This window comes from Merops nubicus, unplaced genomic scaffold, assembly GCF_000691845.1.
Source record: "Merops nubicus isolate BGI_N331 unplaced genomic scaffold, ASM69184v1 scaffold35785, whole genome shotgun sequence".
NCBI classification, from domain to species: Eukaryota; Metazoa; Chordata; class Aves; order Coraciiformes; family Meropidae; genus Merops; species Merops nubicus.
In genome coordinates this window covers 7,609-30,059 of record NW_008609536.1, presented here as the reverse complement: position 1 = coordinate 30,059, position 22,451 = coordinate 7,609, and the positions used below count along the sequence as shown (strand labels likewise).

Genomic DNA, 22,451 nt, shown 5'->3' with positions numbered 1-22,451 from the left:
GGGAGTCTCATCCCAAATCAGGGTGTAAAAAATGCTGGTTGAATCCCTCTCAGAAATAAACAATGAGTGTTCTGGTCTGCTGTGGGTAGCTCTGGATGAATGGGCTGTTGGGCAGACTCCAGGCAGCACTGGAGAGGGACAGCTTGATGTCTTTCATATGTCCTGTGCTTCGTCTGTGGTTGTACAACACCTCTTCCAGGCTTCTTCTGTAGACAACTGCAAGGCTGTGAACATCTCTCAGTGAGAACTGACTGTTTGTTACAAGGAGGGTGGAAGTAGTGTGTTCATTCGTGGTCTGATGCACTGAAGGTGGGAGGGGGTGAGCTTAGCCTTGGTGAAGCTGCTCCTCCACCCCAGTGCACCAACCCACGTTAGAAGTTCAGCTCCCAGTGAGCTCTTCAAAGCCAAGGGCTGTTGGCTCCTTCTGGAGTCAGGTGAGGAGGACAGTGAGGTACCTGCAGGGGATGCAATGAGCTGTTGCACTCCAGGTCAGATTTAAGTCTCCACTATACTGCAAATGTTTAATTAGGATTAAGACTGCAAATAAATGAGAAGCACAACTGTTTTCTGGGATGACTCTGTAAATGGGCTCCAGGTCAAACACCCCTTGCCCTTTTTACTGTTGGAAGGTGAGAAGTTACCTTCTGGGGCAGCCTGGACTGCCGACCTTGGGTCACCCAGGCAGAGGGATTTTGGCTTTGTCTCTGCCAGCCCTCCTGCATGGGGCTGTGGAGGGGGTTCTTTTGTTTGACTACAGCTCATTTCTCTATCTGCTGAAAGATTTGTTCATCACTAATGGCAGCAGGCTCATGGCTCAGTGTTTCTGAGAGATTAATTAAAATAACAAGTAAATCTGAAGTGCAGTCATCATGCCATTATTGATTTCTGTGCCTGTCTGTTAAAGCAGCAATCATTTAGTGAGAGAATTTTACTTTCAGAGTTGAAATTTTGAAGCCTTGAGTGCCTCTGATGACTGCTCTGCGATAGATTTTTATCTTTAGGAATTAAAACCAAATGTTTCCTCCTTCTTCCCCCTCCCAGTATCAGTCATTCCCACAAGGCCGAAATGGATTTAAAGTTGGAATGAAATTGGAAGGACTGGATCCAGAACACCCCTCTCGATTCTGTGTTCTCACAGTGGCTGAGGTATTTGCTCTTCCTATCCTTGATTCCAAAAGTCCTATGTGACATTAAGGATTGTATTTCAATAAAAAGTAGAAACATAATAGTGCTTTAATTTAGTGAGTGGTTAGGAGGAGTTCAAGGTGACCCTGGAGGAGTAGTGGTTAAGGATCTATACCTGAAATCCTCCAGTCAGATGTTTGCAGTTGTAACCCACAGCAGTGAAATGAGTAATTGTTTGCAATGGATAGTGCAGTGAAGCCTTAATTCTTGGTGTATATATAAGCAGGTTGAAATGCATTTATGCTTCTTCAGTTCTGTGAGATCTGTGTTGATCTGGTACAGACAGAAATGTTCAGTTGTGCTCCAGATACTGGTGCACAGGAACTTGTCCATGAATATGGGGTAAGGGGCCAGTGAAGTTACACTGAGCAGTTTTATTGTCAGCTGAAGTGAGGGAAGAGGAGCATAGAAACTAGGAGCCATAAATGATGAAAAACTACACTTTTGAGAAATAAATGAGATGTTAAGTTTACATTTATCTGCACATCCAAATGCAGAAGAGTGATTAGTGTTTTTCTGTCCCTTCTTTATGAGCCTTTGTGATAATCAGAGCTCCCCTGCTTCCAGGTACAAGGGTACAGAATGCGGTTACACTTCGATGGGTACCCAGACTGCTATGACTTCTGGGTGAATGCTGATTCCTCAGACATCCGTCCTGTTGGCTGGTGTGAAAAAACCAGTCACAAGCTGCTCCCTCCTAAAGGTATGGAAAGAGAAAAAATAGAATGGTGTACAAGAAACCATCAGTTCTACTAAGAACTGGTTGTCCTGGCTGGGCGTGTTTTGTTGGGATGGTGATTGCATTGTGGAACTCAATCTCAAATGACTTCAAAGGGAATCCCAAAAGAACAAACCAGCTTCCTTTTGATATTGCCAAAGACTGAGACTGATGTCAGTCAAAGCAGAAACTCTTTCTTGGATGAGGATGTAAAGCAAGGGGGCTTTGGGGGCTTGCTTCTTCCCTGCATCCAATTTCCTAGGAACGTTTGAAGGTTGAGATTAATGATTGGACTTTATACTGAAAAAGAGAGAGATGTTGTAGCTGAAATGCATAACCCCTGAAGATTGTGGAAGGGTGGTTACCATGCAAAGTTCATATTCTTCCCAGGTAATTTCCATTTCTGAAAAACCAATCTGAATGTAACGGGGCTGTGTGAGACAATCTTTTTATCTGTCTTTCTAGGTTTCAAGTCGTCAGAATTTAATTGGACTTCCTATTTGAAGAATTGCAAAGCTCATGCTGCTCCAAAAAGCCTTTTTAAGACCTTCAGCTCTGTAAGTGGTGATATTGAATACGAGATGTTTCCAATAGGTCTGATGCTAAGTGAGCTTTGACCAGAATATTTACATGTTTTTAATATGCTCCTCTCAGAGGTACAACCGTGGTGCAATCAGATGCAAGCTATTTCCTGCTGTGATTTATGTTTAAGATGGGAAACTAGTACAATTTTTCTTCCTTCCCCCAGTCACTGACTTTCCAAAGAGAGAATTTGTATTTCCCTTCCTCCTTAACACTGCAGGAAATGATTTATTCTACCATTTATTAAATGTATTACAACGGTCTGTTTTGCTGTGTCCCTACAGTCCAGATATTTGTGTCACTTTCCTCTAATTTAATCATTTCCAAAATAATTTCTGGTTTCCAGCAGCATACTCATGTACACCATGGGATTCATTACGAGGCTGTGGATCTTGAGCATTTTTCATCCTTCACCCACTGCTGGTTTCTTTTTGGTTGTTAGCCTCAGTTCCTGTGTAACACTCCCTCCCATTTCGTGTCAGCCAGATGACACAAAGTCCCTGCTCTGGTGGATTTGATGCTGCAGATGGACAGAGCACTGACTTCAGTAGGATCAGGGCCCAGCTAAGCAGCTCTGCTCTGCTTCTGACCGAGTCACCTGCTTTCCTTGGAGACTCTCTTAACTTTTACACCGATCAGGCAGGACCTGCAGCATTCACACCTATCCCCAGCCAACACACATCACTGCAAGGCATGTGGGTCTGTGCTGCTGCTGTGTACCTGGAGATTCTGTTTAGAAATAGTAACAATCATTGCCAGATCACATGGAAACCTTCTCTGTACACCTCTTGCTAGCAACTAAAGCATGCTTTGCTCTCTGGGTTTTGGGCTTGCAAGTGGATGCAGCAGATGAGTACAAGTACGCAACAAACGAGTTTATAAAGGTCGTTTAAATGGGCTGGCTTAGGCCGTGGCTGATTTCCCTTTCCTGATGTCCTGCTCCTCAGCCTGTCACACCCTCTGGTTTTCGTGTGGGGATGAAGCTGGAGGCTGTGGACAGGAAGAACCCTTCGCTGATGTGCGTGGCGACGGTGGCGGACGTGCTGGAGAGCCGCCTGCTCATCCACTTCGACCGCTGGGACGAGGCCTACGACTACTGGTAAAGAGAGCCTGCTTCTCACAGGCACCTGCAGGCAGCCTGGGGTTTATTTCACTCTTCCCTGAGGGTAATAGCTGATATTTAAACTGTAGTCACTAAAGTTGGGGTCTTAAATCTGTTTTCAAGCAGCTGAATAAGGACTTTGAGTTTTTACGGTGTGCTGGTTGCTCAGTGGCTTCCCCTGCTGTCAGCTGGCTCAGTGCTGAACCAGTGGGGTTAGTTTGAGCTGCCCAAGGAGTGTGAGAGATAAGAACTGTTGGAGGTGATGCAGCTGGCTGACTTGGGTCAGGTCAGGGAATGTTCCATTATCCATCCCTCTGGCAGAGCTGAGGGATACGTGAGCCCCACTGGTGACACCACCTGGAATCAGGGACATCCTCTCCCCCAGGACTAGCAGTGGGTGTTGGTGTGGGTTTTGGAAGCAGGCAGAGCTGAAGCCAGTGAAAATCTTTTCCATTTGCCTCAGCAGAGTTGGGCTAAGGCCCTGGGAAAATAAAAATGATTGGCAACATTTAGGCTTTTTAGTCCTCACCTGCACTGTGGTTGTTCAACATCTGAGAACCTTGATCCCACCTGGGGCCAGATGGAATGTTAGTCAAGGAGACATTTTCTCTTTTTGGCCTGTGGTTTCCAACCTACACGAATGGAACAGCTTTCTTTCAATTTGTTTGTGGAAGCAAGACATGCTTGTCAAGGTAGCTGTGATTCAGTGTTCTCTGTGCTCTCCCCCAGCTGCTTCTGTTTGTTTGGGTGTTTTTTCAGAGTAGGCACCTGTTTGGTGGCAAATTGGTCTTTTCTTTCTTTGCCATAAATTCTGGCTTTGCCATAAATGCAGAGCTTTGTAATGCTGGTGTTGCCACCTACAGGCCTTCAGATCTTGTTCCTTCACCATTGTAGCCTGTGAAGCTTTGTTTCCATGACATGTTTTGTTTAGAGCTTGAAACTTTTAATAGGAAACACAAGTAAACAAAGCTCCAAAGTACAGCTTGGCTGCAAACACACAATTTTTTTCCTAGATCTGAAAGACTACTTTGGTCCCTTCCTCAGAGCAGATGTGACAAGAGGGGCTGTCTCAAATTGGCCTGTTACCTCCTTTGGGAGCTCAGATGATCTAAACATGCAATAGAATTGGGAACCAGGCAAACTACCACTAGGTTTCAACTGGGATGAATGGGTAATGTGCAGTTCTTGGCAAAGACCTTAACAATAATTCCCCTTCTTCCACAGTCATGATGTTTCCCTTAGGGATAGGGGTTTGGGTTTTGTTTCTTTGCTTCCTTTGCATTTTAGATTGGATAATCTACATCCAGGCTGAAGTGTGGTTGGTACAGTGCATGTGGGCAGGGCTTTTTGTTGGTGTTTTTTATGAAAGCACCAGCCATTCTTTGTATTTCTCAACCTTTTAGGGCAGCTTGAATGCCTTGAAAACTTGGCATTATAAATTCTGAGGAGGTAATGCTTGTCTGTTACACCACGATCACACCCACTGAAAGCATCTGCTAACCCAGCAAAGGCATTTCAGACAGCATTTGAAATTCTGCTCTTCTTTTTGCTTCCAAATTGACTGGTGCCAACTTTCCCTCTTTGGTTCAGGTGTGAAGCCAGCAGCCCATATATCCGTCCTGTCGGCTACTGCCAAGAAACTGGAACCCTACTGACAATACCACCTGGTATGTTGAAAGTGAGACTTATGTCAAAAACCTGTGAGCTTTAGCTTCCACAGAATTGCATATTGGCAAGTTAGAGGTTCCATACAGTATTTTACTAACTGAACAATACTATTGTTCATGCTTTTTGCCACTGCATCTCATCTTGGTTTCACGGCTCTTTCAAAAAATGCAACAGAGTCTGGTAGCTTGTAATTGAATTGGATTTCAGAAGGGAAAGAACTCTGAAGTATTTGCAGCATTTCCTTTAAGGTGAGCTGGAAGAAAGTGGAATTGTGATCTCATAGGTAAGATGAAATCTCTGGGAATGAAGGAGTAACTGAAGCCACATCTCGTTCTGCAGAGTTTAAATTCAGTAAATGAAGAGAACATGGGCATATTAAAAACCCACAGAACCTACAGGAAAATCAGTGTTGTTTTCAGGCCTTGGAGGTGCTTGTTCACCTTCAAAATAACAAAAATCTTTAAAATTATGTCTGCTGTTTGTTAGATCAACAGCCCCAGAGCAAGAGTTTTTGTAATTACTGCGTATCAAGGTTAGCAGAGTAGGTGGCACTACAAGATCCCTCTGCACTGGAGGAATTAGTCTCTGTGCCTTTGCTGGAGGTGCTGAAGGGGTTGTAAACACTCACTCTTCAGCAACACTGCCTCTGTTCCTGCTCCTGGAACGTGCAACAAGGCTGTGGCAAGCAGCTCCCCTGCTCATAGCACGGATCCTGTGTCCCCTGCCATCAGTTCTGAGTGCTCTGCTGAGAGGTGGGCGTGCAGACTGTCCTGTGCATTCAGTCATTGCTCCCTCCTGCCAGAAGGAAACAATACTGAGGCTAAAAAAAATGCTGAAAGAGAAAGGGGAAAAAAAGTAGAGTAGTTTCTTAAATGTAGCTGCCAGGGAGAGACATCCCATTGTTGTTAGAGTAGCACACTCATGTAGGTGTCTGAGATTATAGTAACAGTGATGGAGCCTTTTAGCTCCAAACTGCTGGTTTTGCTCAGCTATGGGTGAGTAGGTAGCAGGAGATGAGAAGTTCCTACAATCCTGCAGGCACTCACACATAGAATAGTTAATTAAACAGGGAGTCAGTTTAGTGATGCCATTGCATATCACAGAAACCTTGTAATTGGCAGCTTTCTCTAGAGAATAAACATGGATCAGGCTGCACAGAAATGAACTTTTCAGGTTTTTCAGGTCAGGGTCAAAGCCCTGTGTAGAAACTGGGGGAACTTGCAGTGTGCTGTAAGTGTGTGTGTGAATAACCAGACCACTTCTCAGCACCATCCACTGTCTGTGCTAAGCCACCCTAACAGCCACATGTTACATAGCTGCTCTGCTCATGGTTGAGACAATAAATGTGGGGGTTTCTTACTGAAATGGTAATTCTCTGGTTTTTCAGGCTACAAGGATTCCAGTGACTTCTCATGGGGGAAATATTTGAAGGAAACTAATTCCCAGGCAGCCCCAGCAAGAGCATTCAAACTGGTTGGTGAATCTCTTTGATTGTCCTAGGTCAGGAGGGTGGGGGGGAACTGCTTCTATCTGCCCTTTCTTGCTAGGTGCTTTACTGGATAGTTGTTCACTGGGTCTGTGCCAAGAGGGGGAAACTGGGTTTTTTTACTTTAAGATCATCTCTGACTGCTGCTAAAACAGAGCACAGAGCAGACTACAAGGTTGGGGTTTTTTTTTAAAAAAATAGCCATGAAAAGCTGTCTTGGATTTATGTTGGAGTTCAGTGCATTTATCTGGAAGCTCACTGTGAGCAGAAACAAACCTCAATAACTTCATTTTAAGAAAAAAACCCAAAACATACTTTAAAGTTGGATTTTTTTTCATGAGTGGTTTCTTCCACACTGCTGGCTCACCTTGCTAAACTTTGCAATATCTTTAAAAACTTCTCTGTGCCATCATGACACCTGCCTTGATTCCTTTTGATGAAGTTAGCACTGCAGGTTAATCCCTGCTGCCCTCCTGTGTGTTTTGGTGGTAAGCTCTTTGAGATTGAGGAGGAAGAGCTATCAGGGAGGCCTCAGATAAGGAAGGTCAGACTCCAGCCTGACAAGTTTGATAATTGCTGGATTTCAGAGGGTGTCCACGTGAAGTTGTTGTAGGTTACAAGGTGGGTGTCAGGGAATGGTTTTGCCTCTTCAGAGAACTGTAAGGCCACAGCTGGAGTTATCTGCAGCACGGTTCAACTCCACAACATCCCTTGGATTAAGGTTTTCCAGAGCTGGGCAGGCAGGATCATGAGTGAAGCTTGTCAGTAGGACACATTTGTTGCCCCCAGTGTAGGCTCAGCCTTTTTCTCAGCCATCCTCCTAAAATCCCAGCAGTGCTGGAAAACAGGAACCTTCAGAATACAAGAGCAAAAGAATGCAGCAGTTGATCTTCTACACCATAAAGGAACAACAGAAGTAGTTTTGTGGAGACAGATATTTTGGAAAGATAATAAAACTCTTATTGATAAAAATAGGAGATGTAGCACCATCTACTTGAAAATCCCAGTCTGAAGTCCTCAGTAACCTCTTGTTATGGCTTTCTGTCCTCAGAGTTTCAGAATAGAAAATGTGTTGAGAAATGTCCCCCAAAGATTGCAGGGCTTTGCTCAGGACAGGGAGCTTTTTCCATAGTGAGAACTCCATGGTTTGGATTCTTTCCAAGTAAATAGTCTTCCCAAAGGGGAATGTAACAGCCTTGGCTGACTCTTTGCCCCTTTTACCTACATCTCTGCAGCCATTGCTTTGCTCCTTCAGGTATATGGCACAAGGGCCAATTCTGGCTCTCACAAAACTCCAGAATATTAAGTAGCATCCCAGACTGTGTTTGAAAATGAGACAGAAAAAAAGGCATTTGATCTATCAACAGTTAATAGAACCCTTTCAAGATCAAACCTTGTTATTTTTCTGGCTTGGCTGGTCTGAAGTGCAAATACATGGCAGAGTTATTGATTTTTCCTTTTTTTCCCCTTTTTTTTTTTTTCTAGTATTATTATTATTATTCCAGCTAGCAATTACAGGAAATCAGTACATAAAAATATGGGTTGAGAGCCAGAACAGACATTTCTCACTGAATTAGTTTTTAACAGTTTCCAAGAGCTCTGTTATGTAGCCTGGAGACACCAATCCTCAGCCCAAACAGCAGATCTTGTGCCTGGATTTCTGCCTTCTCCTCCACCCAGCACCACAGAAGGAGGCATCATGGTTGTCAGCATCACTGTTTCAGCCCATTGTCTTGGGCTGTCAACTCAAAATATTCACAGGCCATTGCCAAAAAGGGCAGCAAGACTTAAACAAAGAACCCAGCTCATCTTCTGGGCAGGAGTTTGTTCTGTAGCACTCCGGCTCCTTCCTCACGACAGACAAGGTTGGCTGGTTCAATAAGATGCTCTTAAAACTAAAAGCAATTTAGATTGTCTGGCTTCTGGTGTGTTGTGTGGCTGAAAGGCTGTGGGTAAGTGTCTGCAGACAGGTGAAAAGACCAAAGAGAAACCTGGGAGTCCCCTGAGCTGAGAAGTGTCCCTCCTTCCCCACCTCCAGCTACTAACAGTAGGAAGGGTGAGGAAGATCACGAGGGAAGAGTGATTATAATCATCTTTTCATTAACCTGATCTTGTTCAAAGACACAATTTATCATCTCTTGCTAAAATCCTGACCTTTGTGTGCAGAAGTGAGGAAGGATGTGTTTTGTATGAGTATCCAGTGCTCCATAACCTCCAGATGAGGAGGTCACAGGAGGAATTTGCAGTCAGTCATTTAGAGATAAGTGGAGGAATTGTAAACGCTGTCTGTTACTCAGAGGTGTACATCTGTGGGTGCTGTGAAGGGCAGACATCAGCTCAAAGGACATTCTGGAGCTTTTACAGAGTCATTTGACCATGGAGGTTTGAGAGAAAGGGTGAGCTGGCAGCTGCAGATGGGAAACTCCATCGACTGGAGCTGCTGTGGAGTGCCAGCAGTTCTCAGCAGTCCTTGTGAGCAAGCAGATGTAATTGTCATCATAAGATGTAGGTGGTAACCTGCTTAATGAAGGTAGCTCTGTAGCATCAGATGCCAAGAAGGTTGTCTTGTATATTGTAGTGCAGAGAGACATCACGTGGTGCTGAGATCCAGGTGTGAGACAGTGGTGAGCTGGCTGCTGTCCTTGTCAGATCATTTCTCTGCTGTCAGGCTGTGGAGTCTGTGTGTCAGTGGAGCTTGTGGTTGGATCTGACCTTTCTCCTGTTAGGGAAGTGCCTCTTGCCCTGGCTGTGATATGCTCCTCTGCTCTGAGAAAGCTCAGACTTCCTTTGGAGTGGTTTTGGGCTGCTGACAGACAGACAGCTTAATCCTCTAGGAAACTTGGATTGTAACCTCGAGTGAGATCAGGGGTCAGAGCTGCAAAAGCATTTGGATGGTAGATGAAAACTTCAGCACATCTTACTCAGAGCAGGTGACTAGCTCTGAATGCCTGGACTCCTCAGCATTCTGCTTCCAATCCTCTCTTACAGCGTCCTCCTCATGGATTCCAAGTTAATATGAAGTTAGAGGCTGTGGACAAAAGAAATCCCATCTTGATGAGAGTAGCAACAGTAATTGACAAAGACGACCATCACATTAAGGTATGACCTTGCTCCCAAGTGCAGAGCCCTTGTGCTGGGGAATATGGGTTTGGCAGCACAGAAAAAATACCCATTTGGGCCGAGGAGCAGCAAACCAGCACCCTGCAGATGATCCAGCCTACAGGCCTGCCCACTGGGAACAGCTTCTGCTGCTTTGTCCTGTTGAAGTCTGATGGAATTGGCTGGTATTGTTAGCTACTGGTTTAATGTGACTATTTTGAAATAACATTTGACAGCATAGTTTCCCATCTCTTAGAGATCCCTGTGAGTGAAGGCAGCGTTGATGTTCTGCTGGTGGGAAGCTACCTGACAGGTTTTTTTTTTCCCCTAGCATACTTAAAGGAAAACCCAAAGCAAGTTAAACCCTGGTACATGTGGGAAGTGGCTCCATTTGCTAGTGTGAATTTGTTACATAAATGGATTTTAACTCATTCTTTTCACAGAAATATATTGCCAGAAAAATCTGTTGTGCTTTAGCTGCTGAGAAATTAAGTACAGACCAGCTAAAGTGCAGGCTTCTCAGCCTCAGGTCTCCTTCCCAGTGGATGATTGTGTGGGCAGGAGTGGAGTTCACTCCCCATTACCCATTTAATTCTCAGTCACGTTGCTGCAGTTGCAACCAAAAGTCAAGTTTTGCCAATATCTATCAGTTCATATGTTTGCTTGAAACTTTGCTGCCGAAATCCAGTAGCCTCTAAACTGCAGTGATCCTCAGTCCCTGTTAACCTGACCTAGGTTTGAGCTAACTGTTACTAGTCTTTTCACCAAACTTGTTGGGTTTTGTGGTGTTTTGGGCCCCTCAGAGGATAAAACAATAAAATAGAGCAGTTATGTTGGCACTGATTGAGCCTTTGCCATTAGGGCAATGCTGGAACACCCCATGGTCTGTCCTGTCTTGCAGACCCTGTGATTTGACTGGGTCACCAGGATCTGGCTGCTCTGTAAAACACTGCTGAAGGGGTCAGGAAAACAAATAGTTACACTGGGCACAAAGGACAATTGTGCTTGACTGAAACATTGAATAAATCTGCCCCAAGCTGAGCGAGGTGAAACAAAGAGGAGGTTAAAATAAAAGCTGAGTCATGTCCTTAACTGTCTCTCTCACTGCAACTGTGTGCTTCTTTTAGATCCATTTTGATGGTTGGGACCATATTTATGATTTCTGGGTCGATGCAGACAGCCCTGACATCCACCCAGTGGGCTGGTGTGCAAAGACTGGACACATTTTGCAAGTCCCTCTAGGTAAAGTAAAGGACGTCGTGTTACGTCGAATCATTTCCTACATGCACCCTGCTCTTCAGGTGCAGGGAGCAGTTGGCAGAGCTGTTGTAACTTCATTTTCCTTGCTACCAGATGCTGTTGATCAAACAGGAACAGGGGGACAAACTTGTCCTACTCCAGGCTGCCACGGGATCGGCCACGTCAAGGGACCACGCTACGGAGCCCATTATACGTATGTATAAGAGCTCTTAGAAAGGGTTCTGCCTGCTGGAGTCTCACTCCTCCCCTTAATAATAATGATGATGATGATGATAATAATAATAATGCAGCAACAAGCACCTGCACTGCAATTCTCTCAGGGTGTTTAGTCTGGAAATAGTTATAACTGCAATTGCAGCTCCCTCTTGTGTCTAAACGTGCTGTTTGGTCATAAATTCTGTGTATACCAGTGTCATCATTCCAACTGCAAGGCAATCCAGTTTCTGCATTTCAACAGTACTGGAGGAATTTCTTTTCTTCAAGTAATATGCCCAAGAACAGCATGTAAGGAAACAGTTAAAGAAGGAGAGACTGGGGGTAGGTTATGAAAGTAGAAGAGTGAGGAGAGCTAGTTCATGTTTTTGCTCTACCATTTGATTTCTTATGTACTCTTGGAAAAGGAAAGTTTTTCTTGATTAATCAGTTTTGAAGAGCAAGAAAACAATCTCAGATGGGAGGTCAGAAGATCCAGTAGGATATAATGTTGTAAAGGGCTTTGAATTTTTCAGAGTGAAAGTTGCAGGACTCTCTTGTTTCATGAAAGTTTGTTCAGACAAGCAGGTTACAGAGGAAGAGCCTCTCCTCTGAGGTGACTCTTCAAAAGCATGACTTTTCTTTCTGCTTCTGCCATGTAGTCCCCTGCTTTCCTGCACCTAAAACTGGGTAATAACATCTCCCAGAGTGTTCCTGGCCTCCCTTTTTCTGGGTTTGTTGATGGAACTGTCTGCCCATGGCTGGTAAGACTGTGTGATTGAAAACATGCAGTGTCATCTCTCTTCTTTTTCTTTAACACAGATTAGTTGGCTGCCCATATTCTGATGTGAACCTCAACAGAGAAAACCAGTTACCAGACCGCCTGACTGGGGAGAAACCTTCCCCTAGCAATGGCATCCAGAAAGCCAAGAACCTGGAGACTCCTCCCCCACTGCAGCTGGGAGCAGAAGTCTCTTCTCAGAAGGAATCTCCACAATCCAGGTGAGCTGAACCTGTTTCCTGGACAGGTACTGGGGAGAAAAACCATTTGGCAAGGCTGAAAACCACAGGACCTGGTAGAGAAGCAGCAGAGCATTGAGTTCATCTCTCTGTAATATTGACCCATGCCCCAGACACTCTTAACACAGAGCAGTGCACTTTTATACTCTCAGATGCCTTCATAGGTTTCTTGATTCCTTAATCCTGCTGCTCTGGTAACAATCCAACCAAGGAAATTGCATTCAGTCTCCATAAATATTTCCTTGCTGTTTCAGTTTAAAATACATTCTTTTCCTTCATTTCCTGTCCTAAAACTGTCAAGAGAGGTTATTTTGCACTATTAAACTGTAACTTCAGTCCACCCCAGAGCTGGCTGCGTTACGTGGGTAAGAGGAATGAGTATTTATGTACCACTTGATAAACAAGTTGAGCTCCTTCAGATGGTTTCTTTTCTTACATGAAAATCTTGTAATTCAGTAGCATTGAAGCAAACCATGTGTTAGTTCTTGGACTGTTGGAGGCAGCTGAATGTGTCATGGGACAGACCTGGACATGAAGGCTTTTGTTATTGCCACCCTTAGTCTCTATGAATCCAGCCTCATTAGGGCAAATTCCAGCAATACTTTGGTGTTGGATAATATATGGCCAAGAAGGCCACCAGCATCCTGGCTTGGACCAGCACTAGTGTGGCCAGCAGGACCAGTGCAAGGGTCATCCCCCTCGACTCAGCACTGGGGAGGCCACCCCTCAAACCCTGGGTTCTTGGGCCCCTCACTCCAGGAAGGACCTTGAGGGGCTGGAGCATGGCCAGAGAAGGGCAACGAAGCTGCTGGGGAAGGGTCTAGAGCCCAAGTGTGGGGAGGAGCAGCTGAGGGAGCTGGGGGTGCTGAGCCTGGAGCAAAGGAGGCTCAGGGGAGACCTTCTGGCTCTGCACAGCTCCTGACAGGAGCCTGGAGCCAGGGGGGGGTCGGGCTCTGCTCCCAAGGAACAAGGGACAGGACAAGAGGAAATGGCCTCAAGTTGCCCCAGGGGAGGATTCACTTGTCCCTGAGGAACAATTTCTTGCCCTGGAGGGTTGCCCAGGGCTGTGCCAGGCTGCCCAGGGCAGTGGTGGAGTCCCCACCCCTGGAGGGGTTTCCAAGCTGTGGAGATGTGGTGTGAGGGACACGGGGCAGTGGGGACCTGGCAGTGCTGGGGGATGGTTGGACTCCAGGATCTGAAAGGTCTCTCCCAACCAAAACAGTTCTGTGATTCTCTGTTTCTATATGAAGGTTTATATGCATTTTAAAGTTCATTTATTTGCTTAGATTTATAACATTTTCAAGATGTCAGGCTCTCTGAGGAGCTTTGGGATCCTCCCAGAATAAATGACATTCTAGAATTGTAATTTATTTCTATTCTTCCAAGTATTTAATTTCCTGGTAGTGGGTGGTCTGAATTCAATATGCAAATCTGAGGACACCCTGCTGCTTGTCCTTCTTTGGGCAACTGTGCAGCTCAGTTTATGCAGCAAACTCAGGCGTGGAGACTCTTCAACATTACCCAATCTTAAATCTCTTGATTTAACCCTAACACATGCTTCAGTGGGTTAATTGTAGATCAGAGCCTCGGCCCACAGGGCTGATTTCTGTCACATAACCTCTCTCAATCCACGCTGAAGGCTAAAGCAGCACTTTGGTGGGCAGTGGAAACCTGCTGCCACTAGATGGTAGTTGTTGCTTGCAGGGAGCAGCCAGCTTTGCTCTCCTGCAGGGAAAGGGAACAGGGGATGTCAGCTTAGCTCCTGTCATTTATCTGTCTCTTCAGAAAATCTGCACAAGACACTGAGAAGTCATGTGAAAGCAGCATTCACAGCCTGCCAGAAAAGCCTAAGAAGACTCGGAAGAGAAGCTGGGGAGTAGAGGATTCCTCTGCAGACCCCAAAGCCAAAAAGAAAAAGTAACTGAGACTTGTGATGTATTCTCATGCATTAGCAGTTGTGCTTCTTGCTGCTGCTGCTAGATCTGAACTCAGTGTAAATCATGACTTAGAACAGCCCAGTTTCATCAGGGATTTGCAGTGCAGGGTTTTAGAATGACATGGTAAATCTCCTCCCTTCCTCCCATTATTTTGGGCCCTCTCTTTCCTGCAGTGAACTCAAATCTGAGTTCTAGCCATGAATTTAATAGCACAGTCCTTAGCTTAGTGAGAGGGCTCAGGGAAGGAGCAGTGCTGTCACTTATTTTAAGAGGGAAAAGTTTTCTGTTCCTGTAAATCCCATTAATCTCTGTGTAGAGAAGAAATGATGTCAATTTGTGTGTCTTCTGAAATACTTTGTAATTGATGCTTTCAGGCTTCAGGACTCGCCTGACTCTCTAAAGTTGAAGCTGGGGAAAAAGGAAACCAATGAGAAAGGTTGGTTGAATTTTATGTTGTTTCTTTTTCTCTGTGTGTGCCTAGATGTGCAATACACCCCAGTCACAAAGAGCATTTAAAACCTCACAGCTTTTTTTGTCTTTGATTCAGCAGTCAAGAGCAAGCACATGCTGGAGGTGATGGGAGTGGTAGTCTGTCTTCCTTTACAGTGAGGAGGAAGGGTAAAATCACTTAGAAGTGAAAGTTTAATACTTTGCAGAGGAAAGCCTCATATTTATGAACTGAAAGGACAGTTTTCACCATCTCTTGTGGCACTGTGTACTCTTCTGACGTGGTGAGGGGGTTTTGTTCCTAAGGGACTGTTCTGCTGACAGAACCAGCAGAGGTGTCAAGGGAGACTTGCTCAAAACCTGCCAGATAGTTTTAAGTTTCATCAGCTCCTTTCTTTAGACCCCTCTGGCTATTCAGAAACATTATCTGAATAATATTGTGTGGGGACTTTAAGGTTTTCCTCAGGGTGAAAAAGCAAATGAAGGACTGAATGGTAAAGTGATGCCTTTTGGGTGTTTTTTTTTGTGGTGTGTGACAGGTTAAGTTTTAAACACAGCTTTCTGCTATCACTTTAACAAACCATATGCTTAACTTTCAGATTTACTATAAAAAGCCAGTTCAGAGAACTGAGCTGACCAGGCTTTTAGGAGGATTTAACATGGTAATAAGTCTCCAATCAGAAATAGCTAAGCAGGCACAAACTGGGACAGGTAGCTAGCTTCTCTTGGTGGGTTTTTTTTAATACTCATTTTTTACCTAGTGCTGACTTCTGCAGTCAGAGCTAGAGCAGTCTGCCAGCTAGGAGCTGCAGTTGCAGCTGGCAGGGAATGCTGCCTGCTCTCCCCTCACATCCACCTTAAAGGGAGTGATGGGAATCAGTGGAGGGCAATGCTGCAATAATCCACTGACCTCTGGTTTCACGATTACCCAGAGCTTTCATCCCATCTACATTTAAATGATTAGAACCCAGCTTCTTTCTCAAAGGGGAAGTAATTTGGTTAGAGCATGGTTTGGACCTGTACCCCCAAGGATTTGGGCCTGGTGCAGAGGAGGGGACAGTCTGTGGTAGCAGCAGTACCAAATCCTTGGGCATGTACAGGACCTCCTGTGGCAGGGAGGTGGGGGCCAGGCCAGCTGACAGCCCCCCCAGGAGCAGTGCCCTGTGTCCCACCATCACCAGGAGCATCAGCTCCTGAACTGAGTGGGTTCTTACTCAGGCTTTCTGCTTTTTTAAATCCTCCTTTGGTCTGAGTACTAGCAGTAGAGCCCTGCATGTGATGCTGTCCCACAGCCTTTGGGGAGGTGGAGGTGAGTAAGGTGACACAGCTGGGGACAGGGGAGGGACCTTTCAGCAGTCAGGCTCTACCTCCAGCACTGCTTTCACTTCAGCTGCTGGGGAGCAGGCAAATCATACTAACTACATAGTGTAATTACTACAGGTAGTAATAGAATACTGTTTTCCTTTACACCTTCCACACAGCAGCTGGCACACCCCCCAGATCTCACACCCCAGCCTGCTGAGGGTGGTTTGTGCCAAGTGAGCAGAGCCAGCAGAGTCCAGTGGCCTCTGTCCTGCCTTCCTCCTGGAAGCAGGAACAGGATGGGAACGTTGTGTGGTTGCCAGGGGAAGGAGCCAGGCAGGCTGCACCCCCTGCACACAGCCTGCCAGGCTGGGGGGTGAGGGGCCAGCCCCCCTGAACCTCTGGAAAGCAGAGGAATGTTTCCCATCTCGTTTCACTCCTCTGCTTTGCTTCCTGTTGTATAACCAGGCAAGTCCCTGTAGGACCATGACTCTGCACTGCTGGAGTGATCTCATTAGGGAGGGGTGATTTCTGCCTGGCTTTTGCCTTGGTTTTAGAGCTTCTGTCACTTGACACATGAGGAGGGAGTTATGTCTGGAGGTAACGTGCAGCCCTCCTGGCCTGGGAGGCTCCTGGGGAGCCCAGGCCATGGGCTGGCACACGTAGGGCTCCTCACAGGCTGGCTACAGCTGGCAGCTGGAACCATGCCAGTAGTTCCCAGCCGAAGATGCTGTTACCAGAACTCCTCCACCTTGTCAATAAAACGCTGCAAGCATCTTCTCTGTTAGCATCATGACATCATTTTCCAGGGAAGAAGCTAAGGATTAAAGCCTTCAGCCTGGCAATCTTATCTTATCTCTTTTTTTTTTTTCCCTTTCTCCTTCCCGGGGGGTGGGAAGAACACCCTGCAAGCTCAGTGTGCCATGCAGCAGCCCTGCCTGGCTGTCTCCTCACCCTCCAGAGCATGACCCTTCCTCCTGCTTCATTGTCCTTGCTCCCACTTGAAGCCTTGTCTCTCTTGACCTGTCTCATTTCCTTTTCCAGACCCCGGGGTGGATCTCCAGCAGTCCCTCCACCAGTCCATCTTCATGCCTTCCCTGGACTCTGACCCAGCCCATCACCTCAATCTCTGCTGGGACAAGTACTGCAAGATCTTGCCAGAGGTCTCGGGCCTCACAGCCAAACTCGTGGCCAAATGGACTGTGGAAGAGGTGAGTTACCTGTTCCCTGTTTGCTGGGGGGGTGGGAATGCCAGAGCCCTCCTCTTCTGGAGTGCTAACTGGGAGACATCTTTATGTTCACTCCTTTCCTTCTGTTTGCTTTGCATATGCTGTAGCTGACTCAGCCAGAAGTTCTACCCAAGTCCCTTTATAAGGGAGGGGAAGGATCCCTGTTAACCCTCTGGCATCCACAGCTTTTTCCCCCCTGAATAAGATTCTCTCCCTTTCTTTTGTTTGTTTACTTGCCCCTTGATCTTTCAGTCCTCAGGCCTGAAACATGATTCTGACAGCAGATCCTTTGCTCTCTGCTCTCCCTCCCCCTCTCCTGCGACTTTGCTGCTGATTCACTTTTACACTGCAGACAGTTCCAGACTGCACTGTGCATCCCTGCTCCTCCTGCCTCTCCCTGCCCTGCAAGGAAACTGCCCACAGCCTGACCTGGATTCTGACAGCAGTAGCTGTGCTGCTGGGAGTCTGTCTCTGCAGTCCCAGCTCTGGAGATGTCTCTTGTAATTAGGGGGGGTGTAAAAAAGCCCTTATCTTTTGTGTGCTGAGTAGTTAGTTTTTGCCTCGTTGCCTTGGGCATAAATAATATTTGTACCTCCACTGGGGAAGTGGTGACAGTTTAGATCCTGGCACTTAATCGCAGGCTGCTTAATCCAAGAGAAATGTGCTGTAATGTTGTGCTTGTGAGGATGTAGGTGGTCTGCAGAGCAGGAAAAAGTGATGCTGTTCTTCAGGAGGATCTTCAGAGACTTCTAGAAAGTGCATTTTCCCTAAGTGCTTCTTAGATAAATCCAATCTTGGCTTTGTTCTTTGTGCTGGAGTCTCAGAGAGACTGGTGGGACTGGAGTGTCACAGGGACCACAGCAGTTGTGGAGGGGATAGAGCAGTTGGTGTTGCTGGTCTTAAAACAGGGTCCTTTTTTGTTGTGGTGGTGTTATTATTGTCATTATTATTATTTTGGTAGTGAAAATGTGTTCAAATGAAATTCATAGTAAGGAGGAAAAATTTATCTCTGAGAGATTTGCTGTTCATATCCTTTTGAGAAAGCTTCCAATGGTTTTTCCAAAAGGTCTTTTAGAAAATCAACAAAGGCAGAAGCAGTTAATCCTCTGACATGAAAATCAGTAATTTCTTTTGGATGGAACACGGAGGCTGGTTCATGGAAGAACAGAGGCAGGATACAAGCCAAATAAAATCTGTCCTTTGCAGTTGACCTTTAAAGCAGCTGTTGGGTGAATTTAACTGGGATGCTAGTTTGATAATGGATGAAGGTAAGCAGGGAGTGCAGGGTGTGAACACCAGGCCCTGGACAGAGCAATTCCAAACCCCAACCGTGCTCTGTGCTGGAATCGACACAGGGAGTTTCAGCTGCCCATAGGGGTGAGACTGGCACATGAAAAAGATCAGTCACAGCACCACAATGGACTGGCCAGAGTCATTATGGGGTTTGTCCTGAATTCAGTCAGGTGGATGTGGTTTGGCAGATGCTGCTGGTTGCAGATTCCCCCAGGAGCTGGTCTGGTGTGTGTACAGGCACTCGCAGGTTCAGGGTGTGCAGGGAAGTGTAGCCACAGGTCTGGCAGATGAAAGCAGCAGGACTTGGTGTGTTAGTGAGTCCAGCCCAGCTCCCAACATCTTCCTACAGGGCAAACATTTGCCTTTGGCTTGTGCTTTGAACCCTGCTGCACAGAGGAGACCATTCTGCTGATCTGAAACAAGAGCAGTGGGGGGGTGAAATTCTCCTTTGGTTTCAGACTGAGGAACTGTTTTGATTTTATAAAACCCACATTAAGGAAAAAAAAAATGTTGCTTTAATTCTCTGTTGGTTGAGAACAGCTGAAGTAGCAGAGCAGCAGCAGCAGAGTTTAGGGGCCCTTGAGCTAAGAAACTCTTGGTAGCACTGATCAGTCAACAAGAGTAGTTACTTTAATGCAGCTTTTGTTATTTATTGAAAGCTTCCTGTCATGTTTTCAGAGCACAGCTCCTGGAGGGTATTGAGTCACAGAACATTAATACCTGCTGGGGCTGTATTGTCATGAGTTAATCCTGCATCAGATACTAATACCTTTGGGGGGGGCTGTCCTTGGGCTAGTTGCTCGTGCCTTACCAAATCCCAGTTAAACCCAGTTCCTCCCTGCATAGGCTCAGGGGGGTTGGCAGTTCTGCTGGTGTGAACGGGGTGCAGGGTGAGGCTCCATTCCAGCTTCACCAGAGAGGTTTGCCAGTACTGTGGGGTTTCAGTGTGGTACATGCCTCTGGGATTGCATCAGCACCTTCTCTGTGGGGTGCCTGGACTTTCTGAGGTGTTCTCAGAATTACAGCAAGCCTTGTTTCAAGCCCTGTTAGCAGTTTGCAGTTGTAGTGTGGGACACTTGCATCACACAGCTCTGTGAGCACTGTGCTTGTTACCAGCAGGAAGGCTCCAAAAGCCTCTGATCCATCTGATCTTTAGCTCACATTAAGGATTGATCAGACCCCCTCTGAGTCTTCTCCAGCTGAACAGCCCCAGGGCTCTCAGCCTGTCCTGGCACAGAGATGCTCCAGCCCCTCAGCATCTCCAGAGTCTCCCCTGGACTCTCTCCAGTAGCTCCTTGTCTCTCTTGACCTGGGGAGCCCAGAACTGGACCCAGTACTCCAGAGGTGGCCTCACTGGGGCAGCTGAGATGGTCAGGAGACCCTCCCTTAACCTGCTGGCCACACTCTTCTGAATGCACCCCAGGAGACCATTGGCCTGCTTGGCCATGAGGGCCCATGGCTCGCTCCTGGACAACTGGTTGTCCCCCAGGACTCCCAGGTCCTTCTCTGTGGAGCTGCTTCCCAGCAGGTCACCCCTCCCCTGTCCTGGTGCAGGGGGTTATCCCTCCCCAGGGGCAGGACCCTACACTGGTTGAACTTCATGAAGTTCCTCTCTGCCCCGTTTCCATCCTGTCCAGGTATTCTCCACTTGCATCTTCCTTCCCTCTCTTTTCTCCATTTCCCAGAAAGCCCCAGGAGTGCTGCTGGTTTAAAAGGCCACTCCTGTGGCACAGGGTGTCTGTAGCTTGACTTCTGGGACAGATCAAAGGCCTGTCACTCGGTGTAGGTGACAATAGCCAGCAGCAGTTGTGCAGGGAAGGACACAGGAGCAAGGCAAGCTCAGGTCATTCCCCAGAGGTTTCTGCCAGCCTCTTGATATTAGAGACACTAAAGGGCCCTTGTTGTCTTGCCCTAAGGGGCCCAACTGTCTCTGAAATTCTGGAAGGTACCAGATACTGCAGAAGGATTTTAATTTGTGTTCTAATTATCACAAGGTGAGTGAATTCAACAGGAAAATATTTTATTTGTTTATAGTCAGAGTTTACTCTTGTGCAGCAGAAAATTTGGAGCAACTGTCCTATGGAGAAGTGGGTTTTAGGGGCTCCCTTTGCAATGGAGCTGTCACTGCTAGGAGAAGATAAGGGCAAAACATGAGAGGGATGCTCTGCTCTGGGATTATGTAACGGAGCCAACGGCAGTCGGAGCCACTCACCAAAAATCAGCCCCTGCCAGGGTGGAGGAGAACCCGAGGGCACTCTGACAGCTCCCTGCCTGCGTGGTCGGGGCTGGGGGAAGCAGGAATATCACTCAAGTGGTGGGATCAGCTGGAGATGCAGTGACAGGGCTTAGGAGAGCATCTGACAGTCCTGCATTCGAGGGAAGCTCGTGTTTGACAGTGACCCCTCCTCACTGTTTGTTTGTGTTGGTGGAAGAAATGTCACATCTGCTCTAACTCAGATAAATGTGCCTCATGGAACAGAGCTGTTCCTGCAGGGGAGCAGCCAATTAGCAGGAGATGTTTGGTCTGATTACGCCTCGATATACAAATCTTGTCTGAAGCAGGGGAGCTACAGCTGGAGAAGACAATACATATTAAGTTATCCTCCACTGCTTCAGGACTGCTCCTCGTGCTACTGGCTGTTACATAATGTAATCCAAGGGCTGCTTGCATCTCTCCGGGGAGATTATTCCAAATGTTAACAGATTCCCTGCTTAGAAAGGTTTTCCCTCATGTGGAATGAAAAATTAACTTTTACTTGTTTCATCCTGTTGGTTCCCTGAGTCCTGTGCGCCCACCAGGGATTAAACAACCCCCAGACTCCTTTCCTTCCCAGCTCCTCTGCCTTCTGTGTGGTGGTGAGCCAGCAGTGCTCATTCAGTTGGTTCATCTTGTCTCTTAAAGGCATGTCATCACATGGAACTGGCTCAATCCTTCTCCCTGCTTAATTCTATTTTCCAGCAATAGTGTAGAGAAAGTGAAGTCGTGGGTGGGTTTGGAGTTGCACAGCCACACACAGCTTCTAATCTGTAAAAATATTGTTGGTATTTTATAAAGATCCTTTGGAATGGTAGAGAAACTGGACTTTTAGTGATAAATAGTCAGGAGCTAACATGGAAAATATTATAGGGAACCAGAAAGCACTCCCAGCACCAGCCCAGTAGTGGTTTTTATACGTATCCTTCAGTAGTGGGAGAGTTCTAAGTATTAAGGTTTTACAGATTCTTGCCTACAGAATCCAGGCAGGAATAAGTCCTTTTCCCTCAGTGTTCCCATTTTAATCACCTGTGTTTCTCTTTTCTCAACTGTCACCCCAGGTTGCAAACTTCATCCAGCGTTTACCCGGCTGCAAGGAACAAGCCTCTGTTTTCAGGGATGAGGTGAGTGAGGGGTTTTGGAGGGGGGGGTTGGAGCTGTCGCTCTGGAGTTGGAGCACAGACATGAGCACACTTGTCATTAGAGAGCCTGTGGCATTTAGGAGGCAGCTTCAGCGTGGAGCTGAATTCCAGCGTGGCTAATTGCATTCTGCTGCTTTACATCTCCCCGAGCGTATGCTCCACATCCTGCCTTGGACTCCTGTGCAGCCCTAAAGATGTCCTCTTGGAATGGGGCAGTGATGGATCGTCTGCTCCCTCTGATGAGCACATATGCCTGCTCCTCCTGGTGGGGCTGCCAGTCCTAGGGCTTCCCAGGAACTGTTCCTTCCCCTTCCAGGGGAGGAACAACCCCGTGCATCAGCACAGGCTGGGGGCTGATCTGTTGGAGAGCAGTTTGGGGAGAAGGACCTGGGAGTCCTGGTTGACAGCAGGGTGACCACGAGCCAGCAGTGTGCTCTGGCAGCCAAGGAGGCCAGTGACATCCTGGGGTGCATTAAGAGGAATGTGGCCTACAGGTGGAGGGAAGTCATCCTCCCCCTCTGCTCTGCCCTGGTGA

General features: G+C 46.7%; 1 protein-coding gene across 1 annotated transcript in view; it reads left to right on the top strand.

The window, feature by feature from the left end:
- The window catches only part of LOC103773262 (lethal(3)malignant brain tumor-like protein 4), a 29,128-nt gene that overhangs the window by 3,942 nt on the left and 2,735 nt on the right, over positions 1-22,451 (top strand). The window contains exons 5-18 of the mRNA XM_008940625.1: positions 1,042-1,146; positions 1,753-1,888; positions 2,369-2,460; positions 3,433-3,584; positions 5,178-5,254; positions 6,643-6,728; positions 9,730-9,840; positions 10,968-11,082; positions 11,194-11,293; positions 12,115-12,294; positions 14,098-14,229; positions 14,624-14,685; positions 17,043-17,209; positions 21,836-21,898. Of these exons, the coding sequence (XP_008938873.1) occupies positions 1,042-1,146; positions 1,753-1,888; positions 2,369-2,460; positions 3,433-3,584; positions 5,178-5,254; positions 6,643-6,728; positions 9,730-9,840; positions 10,968-11,082; positions 11,194-11,293; positions 12,115-12,294; positions 14,098-14,229; positions 14,624-14,685; positions 17,043-17,209; positions 21,836-21,898 (1,578 nt within the window). The remainder of the gene's footprint in view (positions 1-1,041; positions 1,147-1,752; positions 1,889-2,368; positions 2,461-3,432; positions 3,585-5,177; positions 5,255-6,642; positions 6,729-9,729; positions 9,841-10,967; positions 11,083-11,193; positions 11,294-12,114; positions 12,295-14,097; positions 14,230-14,623; positions 14,686-17,042; positions 17,210-21,835; positions 21,899-22,451) is intronic.